Raw genomic sequence first — 18,372 nt, forward strand, 5'->3', positions numbered from 1 at the left:
AGTTTATAGAGCCAATGTTTCACGGCCACAAAAAAAGGGAGGTTACGCCAGCTAGACATGGAATTCTTTTGGTAGCGAGCAAAGAGGCATATTCAGAGGCTTGAATATTCGGGCTTTGGGTGAATGGATAGAAGGGAGATTAACTTTGGAGTATAGATCATGACAATCTCGTTAATAGGTTTTATTCCCCGCGTTTCCCGGGCCGCTGCCAGCGAGACAGGGTAAAGCTTCGGCAAAAGACCGGGGCCAAGTCACTTGGCAAATAACCTTAAAGCCCACGCTACCTAGAGTGACTTATGCATCCACATGATTTGATAGATCTTCAAAGGATGAATCTTTTTGCCAAGCCCAAATACATGATAATTTAAACGTACTGTCAGTATATGGCATGGTTCACAGGAGAATCATTTACCCGAGCTTTATACGGACTAGGGCACATGCATTATCCTTGCAACAAAGTACATCTTACCATACATTAACACTTATCTAACGATTCCTTATCTTTGCCATCGTCACAGCTTCAAATGTCAAACGTCACGGACTCGCTCGAGGGGATACCCCTTGCACCGGGGCTGGTACCTCGCCGCTTGCTCCGCGAGGAAATCACCTACTCCGTCGCTAAAGAAAAAGACTACAATGTACTCCACGAGCTAAAATACTGGGATCAGCGAACTCAATTTTTCAGGCACATTCAGAATAATCAATCGCTGCTTCAGAAGATCGTCGCTCATCACCTCGGTGTATCCCCAGATGTATGCCATGTTGCTGAGCCGCGAAAATGGGCACACGGAAGCTTCAATGTTTGTATTCGTATCGACATTGATGCTATGGCACGGAAACCTGGGAGACGGGTGATGATAAGGCTGCCTCTGCCATATAAACTTGGAGAAAACAAACATCCGGGTAATATCGATGAGAAGATCCGTTGTGAGGCTGGAACATATGTGTGGCTTCAAGAAAATTGTCCAACAATACCAATTCCAAAGCTATATGGATTCGGGATGACCACTGGTCAGTCTGTATGCATCCAAAGCTTAGCCACTCCTTGCCACTTATTAGCTAATACCTCTAGTTCACTGCCTTGGAGTCCCGACCATTCATGACACGCATGTTTTGGTCTCTTCGCCGAAACATCTCAAAGTTGCTAGGATATCAAATCGCAACTCCTTATGTCCCAACTACATACAAAGAAGCATCAGCGCTAGGAACAGGCTATCTCTTAATTGAATACATCGACTCAACCCAAGGTGAAATGCTTTCCAATACATGGCCTGAAAGGCGCCACAACCCAAAATTACGACAAACTCTCTTCCGCGACCTCTCTCGCACTCTCCTCTCACTATCACGTATCCCTCTCTCAAAAATCGGATCCTTCACTTTAGACAATGAGGGCTACTTAACCCTAAGCAACAGACCTCTCACTCTCGATATCCACTATCTAGAGAACCAAAACATTCCCATCGACATCCCGCGAAACAGCACTCACTCAAGCACCGAAACATATATTAACGATCTATTCTCAATCCATGAAAGCCGTTTTCGTCATCAGCCGAACGCAGTCAATAACATACAAGACGCCTTCTACCAAGCGTGCGGACTAACCATAATGCGAAGTGTTTGGCCGTGTTTCTTCCGCCGGGATCTACTGCGCGGACCGTTCTTTTTCAATCTTACGGATCTGCATCAGAGCAATATTTTAGTTGACAAGGAATGGAATGTTACGTGCATTATTGATCTGGAGTGGGCCTGTTCACGGCCTGTGGAGATGATTCATCCGCCCAGCTGGTTGTCGAATCAGCCGATGCAGCTCATTGATGAAGAACAGTATACCCCTCTGCATACGGACTTTATGGCTATTTTTGAAGAAGAGGAGAAAGCTCTCAGTCCGGAGATGCAACCGCCTTTTCCATTCTACCCCATTTTGAAACAGGGGCTGGAAAAAGGAACGTTGTGGTGCTCTTATGCATTAAATAGTCCGGGTGCTATTTTCGATATGTTTTACAGGCACATTCAGCCGCGATTTGCGAAGAGCCATATTGATGAGGATTCGTTTTGGTTGATTACTATGCCCTATTGGGGGTTTGATAGCTATCAGTTTCTGGAGGATAAGCTGGAGGATAAGGCGAGGTATGATGAGGATCTGCGAAAGGTGTTTGAAAGGAGGGCGGATGAGCACGACGCTCCTGAGTAAGGCGAAGAACTGCGACATCTTCTTAATTACTATCTTTTTACGAGATTACAAGAATGTGTATAATGTTGAAAGAGTCCCACTTTCGTTAGTCTTTTCTGTACCAACTTCATACATATCGTATATACGATCCCACGTGGCATTCTCGAAGACTCAGTCTCTTAAGCCTGCCATATGATATCGTTTGTGTTGAAGGGGTGGTCATGTACATGGGTATAAGAAACAAAAATACAAAAATACCAACAAAACAGCCAGCTGCTCAATCAAAAGATATTCCCAATTTCCACTCTCCGTCCGCAGGACAGAGACACGATTACCCAGAATCAGCGACGCGGAACTTAGATGTGAAAGCAAAAATGTTCATAAAGACATTCGTGAGGCATAAACCGAATGTTTATATGGGGTTGTGGGTATAGTATGAGCTAGTTCAAGTGAGTCTAGTTGCTGCTGTCTGACATGCTGCTATGAGGATGCTCAATGTGAGCGCCCTTGCCGCTCTCCAGCTCAGCCCCAGCATTGAAGCCGGACTTGCGCTTTTCGGAGACGTGGCTGGCGCGGCGCAGGTGCTGCTCGGTGTCTTGGTAGTTGATGAGGAGTTCGCCGTGCTTGCCGTAGCGGTGGGGCTCATTGCGGGCGACAGAGACGACGTTGAAGACACTGGTGGTTTTGTTAAAGATGGTGTCCATTTCCTCCAGGGAGCGGTAAGAGGTCTCAGGGTAGAAGAAGTAGACGACGGGGAAAATGAATGCGTTGCTGACATAGTGTTAGTGTTTGCAAGTAAGTGGATTGTAAAGGAGACTTACATGACCGCGAAAATGATGTAGGTCTTGTATCCAATGGTATCAAAGGCCACAGGGGTAATCATGACAACCATGAAGTTGAAGATCCAGTTGCTGGACGTGGCCAGGGCGTTGGCAGGCGCGCGGATGCGGAGCGGAACCTAAGAATGTTAGTCATTTGAAAAGTGATCATGGCGAGAAAAGACTTACAATCTCAGCGGGGTACAGCCAGGTCATACCCAGCCAGCCCCAGGCGAAGAAGGTATTGAACACGAAAAGGAACACAGCGGCCGCGATACCGGCCTGAGAGTTGCCTACAAAACTGGTGGCAATAGCCAGAACCATCATAGAGATTGACATGCCAGCGGCACCAATCAACATCAGCGTCCGGCGGCCAACCTTCTCAATGATAAAGATGGGGATCAATGATGCCAAAAAGTATTCAGTTCCGTTGCAGGCGGCCAGAATACGGGACATCAGACCACTCATGCCGATCGACTTCTCGTAGATAGTAGCAGCGTAGTAAGTGATCAGGTTGATACCAGAGATTTGTTGGAACATCTGGTTGACGTAGGCGAGAACGACACGGTGGAAGTGGCGGTTTTCATCCATAGTGATTAAATCGCGGAAGCCGACACTCTCATCGGCAAGGACAGCGTCCTTGATTGCGGCGAACTCGGAGTGAACATAGGGGTCGTCCTCGGGCAAATCTAGGATGGCTCCCAGAACCACGATAGCCTCCTCTTCGCGGCCCTTCAAAGTCAGCCACCGGGGTGATTCCGGAAGAGGCATAACGCAGAACAGGATGATAAGCGCAAACAAATTCTGGAAAGCAATAGGGAAGCGCCACGCGACGGAACTAGGGTCGAGAAAAGAGAACCCAAGATCAATCCAGTAACTGATAGTAATGCCACCGGCTATCAAAGCACCCTCGAGCATAACCAACTGGCCCCGGTGGTGCGACTTGCTGCACTCAGACTGCCAGGTAGCTGGAATTATAAAAGTTAGTGACCATCACATGTCATGGTAGGCATAGATAACTACTTACGGACAGTAGAAGTATTCAGGCCGTTGCCAATGCCGGTCACGATACGACCGACAATCAAGTGCGGAAGCGAGTAGGCGCAAGACTGCAGCGTAGCGCCAATGACCATTATAAAGGATCCCATGAAGATGGTCTTGCGGCGACCCAGGTAGTTTCCGATCCAGATACAGAAGATGGCACCGAAGAAACAACCCAAGTTGTATGATGCCGTTGTAATACCTTGCACGGTCGAGCGAGTGCTCCTCTCAGCGGCCGACAGGCCCATCTCACCGGCCTTGGTAGTATCGATTTGCGGGAAGGTTGTGACGAACGAGTTCAACGTCAACAGACCACCCATAACACCTTGGTCATACCCAAAGAGCCTAAACTAGTGTTAAGAAAATGATATGTTGGGCTCGACGAGATACAACTTACAAGAAATCAAGACCAGCAATGATACTGATCATGATATTGAGGGAGGTGCCCCTCAGCCCGAAATATGGCTTCATCCTGGAAGATAGGGTAATCCGGACAGAGTAGAATCAAAGAAGCAAAAGACAGGCTGTGTACAGTCAATGTAACAGACAAGTCCAGGATCGGGTCAAGTCAACGTCCAAAAGTCCAGGCCTGGGGACGGAAAAGAAAAAGATGAAGTGTGAACGGAAAAAGACCCTTCAGGTCTGGGGGAAACAGCTGGGGCTTAAGAACCCCGGCGAAATGGCCTAGGATCCACCCCCATGAGCAACATAGTAAAAAAGGGCGGGCTCGAACGACTTCCCAGAAGGAGCAGCAAGGTCGCATTGAGTCGACGCCGGATCAGGAGAGAGCAGACCCTCTTCACAGGTCGGAGAGGGTCAGAGAGGGTCAGTCCGCGGTGTCATCAAATCACGGTTCGGGATCGGTTTATTCGCCAGCCCATTTCGGCATTCGGGTTCCACCGGTCGACAATGCCCCAGGGAAGTCCATGGGCTTCATCGGTAAGTCTCCGGTATCACGGGCCGTACGGTAAAGGTACGCATTACAGGACTGAACTCAGGAAAGTAACCAGTGGCTGCTTTCAGAACGAGAGTAGAGTGGATGACCACATCTATGATGCGGATTCATGCCCCTCGTGGTTCGCGTGGTTGACCGTCTGTACTTTGGGTCCGATGGGCCTCCCCGGATTCCTATGTGGAGTAGTCTCAGGTCCTGGGGTTTACTGTATGCATCCCCTCTCAAGTCGCATGACCTTTTCATCCCCTACGTCACAGAGGTATCCTATCTACAAATCTCACAACCAGAATCACTTTTTGCCGCAATGCCGTGCCAAGGGCCACGTCGACTAGGATCAGCCCGGCTTCGGGATGCTTCGACAAACCACGGCGTCGGCTTCCTGCTAACGCACTGACCTTGGCCCCGAGACTCTACAAAGGCCAAGGAAGCTTCTTTCCGGTTTCGAGCGAGCTGATCCCGAGATTTCGGGTTGCATGTTGGTCTGCGGCCCGTTGGCTAATAGAAACTCCAAACTTCAGGGCAACGGAAGGGTACCAAGGATGAAACGTTCAATGGATCAGAGGAAGTACCTTCCTTCTCAGGGGTCCCGTAGCCACTTCCCCAGTTCCTGGGGGCCCGGGAAAGAAAACCTGGAACGTGAAAATAGCCTGAAAGGGTAGATGAGTAACCGATCGCCGCTGACGGCAACGGAGAATGACATCATAAGGGACGAAGACATCGAACGCAGTGCTGACCTCGGGGTAAGAGTTTGAAGTTATTTCTATTTCTATTGTTTTCTAGTAGTGAATTGCGAATTGAGTGCCAGCATTGATTATTCGGAATGCGTCTATACTGGGTATCCAAATGTTGGACTCCGGTGCATACCCCCGGAGACCCCAGCTCGGTTGAGGCCGAATGCCGGGGTCTTGCAGTCCCCAAAGTGGCCCGAACTGATGGCTAGGCTCGGCTTACCCTTTTCGGCTCCCCGTTTCGATTGTCTCCTTCTAGATTTTTAGATAATGGCCATAATTGCACATTATCGCCATTTTTTCAATTGAACCTAGACTTTTGGGGCCTGTTCTACCAGTCAGTGAATCAAATCGAAAATTTCCACACGCAAACCCTCATTTGACGCACCTCTCCTCTTAGAGTGCATTGCCGCGCCAATGCCTGCCCGATCGGGCGAACCCGTTTCGCGTGCTCAGTGGAGAACGCAGTCGCCTGATTTCAATTCCTTGCTTCATGTTAGGCAACATCGGGCATCTTCCTAGGATACTACCTGTGTGCATTATTCAAACAACAGTCTATCGGCCTCACCGACATGCTTTCAAGGTTTGATCCTTCCATAGATCGCTTGGTTCCTGCACAAGCCATATGGACGCCACAACCTTCCAGTAAAGCTTAAGTTATTCTCCAACATGTGTGCTTGTACTGCGCCTCGAAGGATTTTTCGCACATGCAGCTGGGATGATCCCGTCAGCTGAAACCATCATACACGATCAATTGACCAAACCTTCGTGCATTTTCCCCCATCCATGTCCCCTAGTAGACACGCCTGGGCATCCGGAAGAGTCCTCTTCCAAGAACACCTGACTCACAAAACCGATGTAGCATCCATAGCCTACAAATTCCGAGCCCGAGGTTTCGATCTGCTGTAGTACACAGCGCCTAGATCACATTCCATCCAGAACAAAATGGAAACCCCAGCCACGCATGAGGCTCCGGATTCGGCAACCGGCCCACAATACACCCAAGCATCGTTTTGACGCCGTAATACCACAACCCCAGGCACCCCGGGCATCTCGGGAAAAGAAAATCACAGTAGCATCCAATCAGACCACCCCGTGGTCCATCTACAAGTGGTCATGACTCTCCCCAGGTGGATTTAAACAATCGGCCCAAATGATACCTTGGAAAAGGAACAGGAAAATGGCCGGGAAAGAGATACAGAACAATCGACCCGATCAAGTGCTCAGGCCGTCTTGCATTACAGTATGCCCATCTGTCCAGCTGTACACTGTTCTCAACCCAAAGGATTCTCGCATTGCTTATTGCGAGCGAGTATGATCTCATCGCGCTTGCCAAGGGACTCGGAATGGCCGCGCTAATGCTAGCCCGCTTACGCTGCCGGAACAGGTTTTCAGCGGTGCGGCATTTGCTGGGTTGATCGGCAGGGCCGAGCCCTCGAGACCGAGTGTCAGGGATACCGGGTCGGAAAGTCTACTCAGATTGTGTCTGGTAGAGTGCGGTGTGCAGGGATGTTGGTTCGGAGTGCTGCAATGACGACATTGATTGGCTCTGGTCATGTTACAATGCAACCAAGTCATAAAGAGAACGGTCTAGATAGGGTTGTTTGGGGGTACGGTCTATGGGCGACTTTAAGTTTGACTTTGCTTTGGATTGACAGGTCATTTGATATCACAGGATCGAAATGGTGTGCTAGGTGTTGTGGACAGTTCCAGGCCCTGTCGTTCAATGGTAGTTGCGATGGGTGTCAGGTTTCTGCTTTGTTGGAGAGCTGCACAAGGGGTGTTCTTGGATTTGGATTGGCGATTGGACTGGGAAATATTTGAAGTCTAATGAGAGTTGCTTACATGGACGCGGCAGCTGTTATCTATTGAATCCATGGAAAACCAGTCACTACTTCCTCCTACGTTCAGGATCAAGCGTCTGGAATTTGCATTAATAATGGAACTAATTTCTTGTGTATGCGTAAGGGTAACGATGAGGGCAGTGAGCCGTCAAAAACATTGAATCTGCGCTTCCATCTGGATGCCCAGAAGGTGGCCAATCCGCTCACGAGAAGACATCATCAACGCCATAACTGAACCTCGCAAGACAAAGCATCTTTCAGATGTAGGACCTGCTGTGAAACATCATGAATACATGCAGCATCAGATCCATCTCGCTTGGTATTCAATGAAAATAGAGCCGACGTAATCATCCTTGCTACCCAGATCAAAGCCCTCCTACTGGATTTCTCAAAGCTTTTACCACGAGGGCCCGGAGACGTTGGCATTGCTGGTGTTCAACTGACCGAATTGCTCAGTAACCTCGTTGGTGGAGTCCCAGGTGTGGTTGAGAGGTGGATTGCCATGACTATAGCCACCGTATTCGTTCTCACCGGAGTCTTCGGGCAGAGGGCATCGTCGCACGGTGTGGCCCACTGAATATTATGAGTACTTTCCCCTCCTGAACACATTGAAATCAAGACTTACTTTCGTTGCAGCGGTTGCACTTGACCTTGGACCAATCTTTGGGCATGGGGCATTCACGGGCAGGGTGGCCCACTGTATAAAATGATTGTCAATTTATCCATCGAAAGATCCAGCATGGAGACTGGCATGTCGTTCTTCAATGTTGGTACTCACTCTCGTCACAGTTATGGCACTGAATAGTCTCAAGGTTGCGAGCCTGGTCACATTCACGGGCAAGGTGGCTTTCGGATCTATAGCGTGTTAGTCCTGGACATATCCTCAAACATGTGTCCGATGGGATGTACATACCCACAGTTGCGGCAGGTACGAGCACCGCCACCGCCAGCCTGGGTGCAGTCCTTTGCGAAGTGACCGGCTTGGTATTGTTAGCACACAACACAACAGCAAAGATTCTCAGGTGTAACATACTATCGCCGCAGTTGCGGCATTTGACATCAGCAGCGGAGCGCGGCTCAGGGCATTCCCGGGCTTGGTGACCTTCAACACTGCATGTAAATCAGTATAAGCCGGTTCAGAGCTACCTCCTAGTCTTGACTTACCCGCAGTTGCGGCAACAATGCTTGCTTTTGCGCGGCTGGGGGCAGTCGCGAACGCGGTGGCCCATATTGTTGCAGTTAAGGCAGATGATCTCGACTTTCGAGACCTCTCTGGCCTCCTCGGGGCAGTGCTTGGCAATGTGACCCAGTTCTAACATGCCGTTAGCAATAGACACAAAATAACGTAAATCAAAGTTAAGTACCCTCACAGTTGCGGCACTTGACGACCAGGCGATCGTAGGGAAGGCCCGCATTGCCCAGGCGGTCCATGTTCTCATCTTGGTTCTCGGGCCAACGACCCTTGAGGGCCTTTCGGCAGAGCTTCTGGCTTCTGAAAAGTCCGACCAGATACTGACGGTCCAACTGGCCCTGCAGGTCAATGAGGGTCATGTTGTCAGCCTGATTAGGGTTCTCCTGTGGACGAGAAATAATATTAGATGACTTGCTTCAAGAAACATGTCTGATGAGTAAACTGACAAGGCCGATGAGATAGACTTTGAACTTCTCCTCATGCATTCTCTTGGCAATTTCCAGATAAGTTGCAGCTGGACATGCCTTTGAGTAGACCTGAATGGCCTATTTGAAGTATCAGCGGTGGTTCAGTCAAAAGTGAGTGGAGTGATTGTACCTTACGGAAGTCATCCATTTCGCCGTCACAGGCCCCCTTCATCATAGCCCAAGCTTCTTCGGAAGTCTTGTCTTCAACACCGAACATGTCGAACTTGCGGTTTCCCTTGCAGTCTTTGACCGAGTGACCTGTTAAACCTGATTAATGACTGGACATCTTCATCCGAATCTCTTCACCCAGGATCAGTATGTCTGCACCTTTTTCCTTACAATTCTTGCAGACGATGGGGTCTCGCAGAGGGCAGAGGGCAGCTGGGTGGCCCTCAGTGCCGCAGAAGTTGCAAGTGCCGGTAAATACCTTGGGGTTGGGGCACTCGGTCTTGGAATGACTGTCCATGTGTCAGCATCTTGATCACGGTGGAGCTCGATCAACATCGAATTAACCTACCCTTCCTGGCCACAGTTAAAGCAAGCTCCACTAGCCTTGCGAGTGGCAGGATAATCGGCCTTGGAATGGCTATTCATCAACATTAGGTTAGTCTTTGATGTCGGCTTATAGCTTATAAGATAACTTACCCCTCTTCGCCGCGGTTGTAGCAGGTCCCAAACTGCTGAGGAGGGCGAGGGCAGTCTGCCTTCGAGTGTCTATTCATCAAGGGTAAGTCAGTCTCTTCTGTCAGACTACGGCACACTACTTACCCTTCTTCGTTGCAGTTGAAGCACGCTCCCTGCGAGTAGCCGCCGAGGCCACCTCCGTTATGGTGTCCAGCATGGTAATCAGCATCGAGGCAGTTTCGGGCAAAGTGATCAATGCCGCCACAGCTTTTTCCACTCAGTGACTCAGAAGGAATGTTCAATGGAGATGATACATACTTGCGGCACATGTGGTCATCGCCGAATTGAGGCTTTACGTTTTCATCACCTTGGCCTGTCACTGATTAGCTTCTTTGAAGAGGACGATATCGGCCATAAGCATGATGTGGTTAAAACATACCAGACATCCCGCTATCGCCGTCTCCTTTCTCTAAGCCATCGTTGTTCGTTTTGTCCCAGTCACCGGAACCGGTCCGCTTCCCAATATCAAACATGTTGAAACAGAAATGGCCCGAAGACAGTGACAAGCTTGAGTCTGGACGAGTCACACTGTCAGTATTGACTAAAGAAACTCTGAGAGGCCACCGATATTCAACGAGAATGATCCTGGACGGGGATGATGCAAGAAAAGACGGTCGAGGATCTGGTCATGTACCAGAGCTCGTATGGGGATCATCCAAATCTAGGATGACATAGACATGAGACTCACGAGAATTTGAATGCAATACGATTGATCAGCAGACAAGTCTGATGATGTGAAACTCGGGGGTGAGGGGGGGAAGAAGGAGGAAGAGAAATGGAGAGAGAAAATGAGCCAACAACAGCTGGATGCGGAGCGCGAACGACAACGCGCGAATTTGACTCGCGCTCACCAGTTTCCAGGCTACGATAACACAAACGTACTTTCAGGCTCATTGCAAGTTCAAACGCTGTTATTGTGGATTTATTCAAACGTGTAAAGAATACAAATCTTACAGCAATAGTATCAGTGCTGTGCAGGTCCAGTGAAGACTCCATTAGCCTTCAATTACCGGAAAAGCCTTCCCAGCAGGCCACCGGCAATGTTGTTCACGATTCCACCTCCCAGGGCGCTGTTCGCGAATGTCGATGCCTGGCTGAACTTGTCACAACGGGAAAAAGCCACCGTATTGGTAATCGTCAAAATCAGGGCAATGCCTATATTTATTGAGTAAGCAATTGAAATCAAGCCTCTCCAAGATCTATTTGTTCAGGTGAAAGAAATACTCACCAACCAAGCTCAACCAAATCACACCAACCAATCTCACGATGGCCAACACGGCCAGTCCAACCCACAGAGCCGGTGTGACGTACATGCTCAGCCAGAAGAACCTTTTATCAGTGGCGCTGATCGTGCGAACATTAGGGTCTGCGGACTCGAATACCCAGTGTGAGTCGCCGGAGGTAGTGTTGACCTCATTCCACCATCGTAGGCCAACAAGTCGACGCCCAGCAATGTTCTTAAGGTAGTAGAAGTCCGCGGAGAGGAGGAGCAGGGTCAGGATGAATACAAGGATGCTGCACAAGCAGGTTAGCGGGGTGGAGTTCTGTGGCGACGGGAGCTAGATAGCTTGATATGAGGGAACGTACAAGTTGTCAATGAAGAGGACACCAAAGAGGTACATCAGCAAGGCACCTGTAAGTAAGATATGTTAATCCAGTGTTCCTTTGGTGTTCCACCGCAATAGATGGCACGAACCGATGCGAATTCCCAAGAAGACAAGTAGCGTGATCGGGTGAGCGCTGAGGCGCCAGTTCAGTTCTCCTTGCTGCCCTTGATCCATGGTGAAGACCTGAGAGCCACTGATTCTGAAGCTTCCAAAGGCACCGTTCCGCAGCTGAGTGCTTGCTGTGCTGACTTGTGGGAGCTGTTGTTTGAGGATCCCTGATGTGTTCACAACACGGGACATCTAAGGGCGGTACCAAATGGCAGAATAGTGTGGGCCTCAACAATCATTGGTTCTCATACATACAATCCCCACTCCTGCCACCGTCCTAAGTATGACAATGTAGAGGCCTATCTACTGAGCAGTATGTTTATCGTAAGCGGGGACGCAGTTACATCTCGTGTAAGTTGTCAAACGTAATCTATTTTTCCTTGAGAGCCATTATCTTGAAGGCATGTTGATCTGTACAAAGCCTCTAGTGCATACAAAAGTTAGTTGCATATATATGTCTACCCAGAGCTGCATTATTACAGCCAGATAAGATGGGAAAGGAATGAAGGCAAGTAGGCCGGAACACTTAATTCAACCACTTGTTAGACAATTCTTTAGAGGACTTGTAAACATTTTCATCCTGTAATATGCCTATCTAGCCATTTAGGCCCAAAAGATCTCTCTATTAGCCTGAACCAATCTTGATACCCCCTCCACTAGCACTAACAACACATCCCGTAATCCATCGAGCATCCGAGCTGCAAAGAAGTCCAACGATATCCGCAATATCATCAGGCTGTCCAAAACGTGGCATACTCTGCGAGGGGTAGAATTCATTCTGTAATTGCTTTAAAATGTCGGGTGGGCAGTTCATCATGGAATCCGTCTCGGTCAAGCCGACCGACAAAGAATTGGCCGTAGTTCCGGCCATGAAGGAGTATCTCTCGTCCTTGCCACCGAAAGCCTGTGCCCAAGTACGACACAGTGACTCACCCGCTGATTTTCCAGCGGAGTACACGAGATGCTCGCTCCATGGGAAATGGGATCGGATAGATGAGATGTAGACGATGCGGCTGTTGGGCTGGAAGAAGTGCCGACGAGTGAACTCTTCGACAATCATGACGGGGGTTTGAACGTTGGCGAGTAGACTTTGTTGGACATGGTTGACATCCATTTCTCCTATCGTGTCGGTCCCTATGGCACCGGCGTTGTTGATGAAGATGTCCACGCGGCCATTGAAGCTCTTGGTGACCTCTTCGGTAATTATACTGGCGCACTCGGTAGAGAAGATGTCTGCAACGACTGCTGTAATAAGGAGACGCGCAGGTCTCTGCCGAGATGTACCTTCGAAGGCGCGACTGGTGACCTCGTCGTTGAGGCCTTTCGCGATGGCAGCGACGCCCGTGTCACTGGTAGCAGTCCCTAGGATGGAACATCCACGAGAGGCCAGGTTGAAGGCGATAGCACGTCCGATGCCCCGAGATGCGCCGGTCACAACAGCGACCTTATCAACAAGGTCTAGTTCGCGCACACGGGGCGTTAGCGGAATCTTGATTGAAGACATGATTGAAACTACCACTGTCTTATTTTAAGAATCAAAAATTTCTGTCCTGTAGAGTTAAGTACGCGTTGATGAAGCTCGTTTCTTCCTCGGGGCTCTTTAATTTCATTTATTATTTTAAGACATTCTAATATAACCCCTAGTTACCAAGTTTGAAGCGGACACCTGAGCATTGATCGCGGAAATTAACTGATCGTCACATTGGTAACTCAAAGCTAAGACTGACTCACTCGTATACTTCCAAGGCTGTCACGGATGCAACGCCCGCTTTCTTTTCCCCCAGATCTTAGTGTCCTATTACATTGATAACTCAAAGTTAAGACTGTCTCACTCGTATACTTCCAAGGCTGTCACGGATGCAACGCCCGCTTTCTTTTGCCCGGATCTTAGTGTCCTATTGGCCATGAAGTTGATCACCGCCTAGCACCGTGGGCTATGTGCTCCATGCACTCAAATTTAGACCATTAAATCTATATGCCTCAGTCTATACGTCTTTGCCAGCATCCCTTGTGGATAAGATCAAACTCGATAGCTTGTACGTAGTTGCCCGTACGTAGATTGTCCCGGCTGAGAATGGCCAAGATACACAAACGCTAAACTTTCCTCGTGGCATATCGCAGTCCTCTCTTTCACAAGTTCCAAAGTTGATTTGAATATTGTATACGTTCGACAATAATTTGTTAAAGCAAGGATCGACGTACATCGGTCAAGCTTCGGCAAATTCCATGTATACGAGGCCGATCCCGCAAAGCAAAGCATATAGCCTACTTAACCGGCTTCTCTTCAATCATTAAACATAGAGATTCATACCCGGCCGAATTTATAACTAGAATACAACCTCTACATCTCTCAATCCAAGAGCTGAAAATAAAATCATTGCTGAATTTCATATCCAGAGGCATTGACATCATTTGTGGCCAAGCGCGGAATTCCCGAGGTCTGGAGCCCCCGGCTTGCGTGGATCCTCTCCTCACTGACGATTTGAAGCTCCTTCCTCAACGCGCCAGTGTGAATATTTAAAATCACGCTACATTCAAAAATCTATTCAAAATGGCTGCCCGCAACACCCTCCGCCGCTCGTTGCTATACGGTAAGCCCACCAGCGTTGCTATCGCGTCTTCCCCGCATTTCAATGCCGAGCTGCTCGACGACCTTGGAGCTAACAGGCCCTCCAAAATCCAGTCCCTGGATCCTCCCAGCGCTTTCTTGACAAGTCACGCTCTCTAGCAGCGGACTGTGTCGCATATGACCTGGAAGACAGCGTCACTCCGCACATGAAGGCGGAGGCCCGTGGCTTGGTGCGGAGAGCCATCGACCAGCCCGCACCAGCAGGAATTCGGGAGCGCGCAGTCCGAATCAACTCTGTGGATAGTGGATTGGCGTTGGGAGACCTTACAGAAGTCGTGAGTAGCTTCAAAGAGGCACAATCACCCAGGGCAAGAGCTAATCCTGAACAACAGCTCCAATCGCCTAACCTGACCACCATCGTTATTCCCAAGGTCAATTCCGCCTCAGACCTTACCTTCGTCACAGATGTAATCACGCACACCCTCGCCGCACAACAGCAGTCACTGGAATCACGCCCTCCGATCTCCCTCCTCGCCCTCGTCGAGTCCGCGAAATCACTAACTAATCTATCTCAAATTTGCTCCGCTTCCCCGCTCCTCCAAGGCCTAATCTTCGCAGCCGAAGACTTCGCCCTAGATTTAAGCATAACGCGCACGCCCTCCCTATCCGAGTTCCTCTTCGCGCGCTCCGCAATCGCGACAGCCGCTCGCGCGGCCGATCTCCCCTCAACAATCGATCTTGTCTGCACATCCTACAAATCCGACAAAGCAGACGGATCGCCGCCAGCTGCATTAGAAGAGGAGTGTCGGGATGGTAGGAGATTGGGTTTCAATGAGAAGCAGTTGATCCACCCGACGCAGGTGAAGGTTGCGAATGCGATTTTCGGACCTGATATTGAGGAGTCCAAGTGGGCTATGCGAGTTGTTATTGCGGATGAGAAGGCTGCTACTGCGGGGAGGGGGGCTTGGACTTTAGATGGGAAGATGATTGATGTGCCTGTTGCTAGGAAGGCGAGGGCAATTGTTGACAAGGCAGAGGCTTGTGGTGTTGATGTTAGAGCTTTGCGGGGAGAATGGCAGCATCAGGAGCCCGAGTAAATAAGTCAAACGGTAATTAGCCAGGTATGTATGTAGGAACCTAAATTTACACTCGTTCTAGATATACTGCCTACTGGGGGCGGCCAAGGAAGAAGTTGGAGGATAGCTGAAGGTGCGATGAATGTGTTTCAATGTTGAACTTGCTGGATGAGCATGAGCATGGCTACGGATCTTTGAAATAGATCAGGTATTCGAAGTTTTTTCCTCTTGAAGGATGGGTATCGTGCGCATCTGCTAAGGGATCGAAGAAAAACGGGGCACACCAAATCATTGATTCTGCGTTTCTATGTCCTCGCGCTTGAGCAGCTGAATGTTGCCTAATGTGAGATTTGGCTGTGTACCATCCACCTCCACCGAATCGTCTTCCGCTAGACTCTTGGCCATAGACTTGTCAAAGCTTGTTGGATCAATGCCGAGGATACCACCGACATAACCTCCGCGCTCGCCAGGAACGCTGAATTCCCGGAACAGGTATCGCCATTCGTTGAGCCAGGCCTTGACAGCCTTGCCGATCTTGTCTTTGCCGTTCTTCGAGTGGTGGCCGGTGCCTGTGATTGCGTAGACCACCCGCATACCTTCACGGGCATGCTGGAGGAGAATCTTCTCCAGATATTCAATCGCTTCCTCCGGGTGTAGGCCGTGCAGGTCAATGTAGAGCTCTTCTGAGGTTTCGTCCAGGCCAGCCTGGGTGAGATGTTGGTTGCGCTCTTCGTACAGCTGACGTGCAGCTTCTCGGTGACAACGACGCATCGCATCGTTTTCTGCCTGGCCTCGGAGTGACAGTGCCTTGGCAGCTCGAGCATCGTTCCTGTTCCAGGCTTGGGCAGCACTAGTGGGTTTTGTCAGTCAAAAGTCCGTTTCCTGGGTTGGACCAAATTTGTCGGGAGCATACCTCTGGAGAAACTTGTTTCGCACGGTGCCATGGCGGATCGCTTCGGTGCGGTATTTGATGTATTGCTGGTTGGCCCGCGTGCCAGTCTCGAGCCAAGGGATGTTCTGTGGAGCTGGAATTGACATGGCAGCCGCACTATTCTCACGACTCTTGGTGTCTTTCCCGTTCTTGGAGGCGGACTTCCCCTTGTTCGAAGTAGGGGATGGTGTCATACGAACGACGTCTGCCAGAGAGGAGGGGATGTTCTCTTTGACCATGTCGCGGTTGCTTCGCTTGCCGTTGTGCTTCTTGCCGGCATTCTTCGCACTCACAGCAGCGAGAGTAGGGAAGGCATCTGGATCATCTACGGATGGAGCAGTGGGGTTTAGCTCTCGGTTCTGATGACGACTAGTTGGGCGTGAGTTTGGCCGTCCTAAATGGGTCATGCTCCCATTGCGTCTGCCCATGCCGGGGTGGAGCCCCGGTGGGATCGCTTTGGCGCCGGAGAGATTGGAGGGATATCGGCCGCCATATTGGTTTGCCCATTGGTCCTCCGTCCCACCGGATGATTGCAAAGGCGGGAAAGCATCGGAGCCGCTGTCCATTTGGAACGGGGATCCAGCGGGCGACGCTGGTCGACTACTACCTGATAGACTAATATTGGTTATTAGTTTTTCGGGGTCGTGTGAAAATGGACACCCATCGCCAGCCAGGCAGCTACCCATCACCCAATATCTATCTTGGTTAGCTCGTAGCCGAAGCCATCAGTAAAAAGGACTGACTCACTTGCATAGATGACTCGTCAAGTCATGACTGAAGCGACAGTCCGCGCGTAGACACTGTCCGGTAGACAGCCAGTACTTGCAGACTATGGGACTGCGGCTGTGCCCCGAGGGCGTGACTGGTCGCTGCTCCATTATCATCGACTTTCCAACTAGTACGCGGCCGTCTTGTTGCCGGGATAATCCATCCGCATCAACTTCCTGCGTCAGGGATGCAATGGTGGCCCCGAGATCATAGCCGTTGGCCTCCAGGGCCGTTTCGATTTCGTCGTTTGAGCGCTTGTCACCTAGAACGGTGCGCAAGATATCATGAGGGCTCATATCGGGCACAAATTCCACCGCTGTCGCGCTTAGCGACGCAGGAACACTAAGACCCGTGGAGGAAGTGGTGCTATTCGCATCATCTCCCACTAGCCAGTCGACATTACTGTCATTACCAAAATCAGGGTAAAAATCCGAGATTTGGCTTTGATCTGAGAATTCGTAGGCATGTAAACTGGGAGAGTGGGGGATTGGTTGCGCGAGAGCGAGTCGGGGTGATGGGCGCGGCGAGGTAAACGGAGATACCGTCGAGGAAAGCGGAGGTCGGGAGAATGCCCCGCGCGAGCTCTGCACCCACGAGGTACTCCCGGGGCTGGTGCCCAGATTTGAGTGAGGAGAGAGCGGTGTTGCAGCGCGTTGCATCTGCCATGGTGCTGGAGATGCCCTGCGAATCACTGTATGGCGAACTGGAGGGGGAGACGAGTCGGGTCGCGAGCGGTTGCGATGGCGCCAGAGGATGTCCAACACGGCGTTCTCCAACGACGACCCAGAAAGCGAGGTGTTATCGCGCAAAAAGTCTTCGACCTTCTCCACCTGCTCTTCTTCGTCCAGGGCCTGGTCCTGGAGAATCTCCAGGCATTTATCGAGGAGCTCCTCCGAAACCATGTTGTTATGATAGGTGGGGGTAATGGGCACGCCGCGAGGAATAAGCTGAAATAGCGGAGAAAGGCTTCCGGGTCCTGGCACGTACTGGCGACGAGGACGCGCTCAGGTTTGGGTTATCAACGTAATTATTTGAGGATTAAGGGCGTCAGAGTCCCCGATCCATGCTCCCTGATAATGTCGACTTGGGAACCGAGGGCGAGAGTAATAATAATAGGGGGGTTGAGGGACAGAACCCGAGAGGCGATTAATGACAAACGAAGACAAAGGCGATTACATCGCAAGACCCTCAAGCAAATGGGGCTGCATAAATGAAGCAAAAGACAAAGGGGGAAAACAAAGAGGGGGCGGAGAAAGGAGATCAACATCGGGTTGTAGATTGAGAGGCCACTCTCCGCACTCAGCCCACTCCGTGAACATCCTTGCGTGGATTCACTCCAATGTGCCGACTTCTCGACATATATGTATCTTTGTGGACTATATATCATCTGGACCAGGATTGACTTTCTATATCT

At 50.2% G+C, this 18,372-nt stretch overlaps 7 protein-coding genes across 7 annotated transcripts; 2 read left to right on the top strand and 5 right to left on the bottom strand.

Moving 5' to 3' along the window:
* Positions 1-524: 524 nt before the first annotated feature.
* Positions 525-2,191, top strand: N7443_008548 (uncharacterized protein; the record flags this gene model as incomplete). Its single annotated transcript, XM_056888604.1, has 2 exons — positions 525-1,019; positions 1,073-2,191. 2 exons carry the CDS (start codon positions 525-527, stop codon positions 2,189-2,191), a joined length of 1,614 nt encoding a protein of 537 aa, XP_056737906.1.
* Positions 2,192-2,625: 434 nt separating this feature from the next.
* N7443_008549 (sugar porter family MFS transporter) lies at positions 2,626-4,500 on the bottom strand (the record flags this gene model as incomplete). Its single annotated transcript, XM_056888605.1, has 5 exons — positions 2,626-2,941; positions 2,992-3,128; positions 3,178-3,956; positions 4,016-4,374; positions 4,427-4,500. 5 exons carry the CDS (start codon positions 4,498-4,500, stop codon positions 2,626-2,628), a joined length of 1,665 nt encoding a protein of 554 aa, XP_056737907.1.
* A 3,453-nt stretch (positions 4,501-7,953) lies between these two features.
* Positions 7,954-10,372, bottom strand: N7443_008550 (uncharacterized protein; the record flags this gene model as incomplete). Its single annotated transcript, XM_056888606.1, has 15 exons — positions 7,954-8,129; positions 8,182-8,253; positions 8,335-8,411; positions 8,470-8,536; positions 8,590-8,666; positions 8,721-8,868; positions 8,921-9,131; positions 9,195-9,293; positions 9,346-9,473; positions 9,555-9,673; positions 9,733-9,801; positions 9,861-9,929; positions 9,984-10,106; positions 10,158-10,212; positions 10,279-10,372. 15 exons carry the CDS (start codon positions 10,370-10,372, stop codon positions 7,954-7,956), a joined length of 1,584 nt encoding a protein of 527 aa, XP_056737908.1.
* Positions 10,373-10,905: 533 nt separating this feature from the next.
* N7443_008551 (DUF846 domain-containing protein) lies at positions 10,906-11,806 on the bottom strand (the record flags this gene model as incomplete). The annotated part of the gene is made up of 4 exons (XM_056888607.1): positions 10,906-11,054; positions 11,128-11,414; positions 11,487-11,532; positions 11,596-11,806. 4 exons carry the CDS (start codon positions 11,804-11,806, stop codon positions 10,906-10,908), a joined length of 693 nt encoding a protein of 230 aa, XP_056737909.1.
* Positions 11,807-12,239: 433 nt separating this feature from the next.
* On the bottom strand, positions 12,240-13,118 carry N7443_008552 (SDR family oxidoreductase; the record flags this gene model as incomplete). The annotated part of the gene is made up of 1 exon (XM_056888608.1): positions 12,240-13,118. The coding sequence occupies one exon, from the start codon at positions 13,116-13,118 to the stop codon at positions 12,240-12,242; it is 879 nt and encodes a 292-aa protein (XP_056737910.1).
* A 1,047-nt stretch (positions 13,119-14,165) lies between these two features.
* N7443_008553 (HpcH/HpaI aldolase/citrate lyase family protein) lies at positions 14,166-15,280 on the top strand (the record flags this gene model as incomplete). The annotated part of the gene is made up of 2 exons (XM_056888609.1): positions 14,166-14,205; positions 14,298-15,280. 2 exons carry the CDS (start codon positions 14,166-14,168, stop codon positions 15,278-15,280), a joined length of 1,023 nt encoding a protein of 340 aa, XP_056737911.1.
* A 267-nt stretch (positions 15,281-15,547) lies between these two features.
* Positions 15,548-17,860, bottom strand: N7443_008554 (CCCH zinc finger and SMR domain protein; the record flags this gene model as incomplete). Its single annotated transcript, XM_056888610.1, has 3 exons — positions 15,548-16,109; positions 16,173-16,886; positions 16,938-17,860. The coding sequence occupies 3 exons, from the start codon at positions 17,858-17,860 to the stop codon at positions 15,548-15,550; spliced, it is 2,199 nt and encodes a 732-aa protein (XP_056737912.1).
* Between the last annotated feature and the right edge of the window lie 512 nt (positions 17,861-18,372).

This window comes from Penicillium atrosanguineum (assembly GCF_028827265.1).
Source record: "Penicillium atrosanguineum strain IBT 20685 chromosome Unknown utg000007l_segment0_segment0, whole genome shotgun sequence".
Classification (NCBI taxonomy): Eukaryota; Fungi; Ascomycota; class Eurotiomycetes; order Eurotiales; family Aspergillaceae; genus Penicillium; species Penicillium atrosanguineum.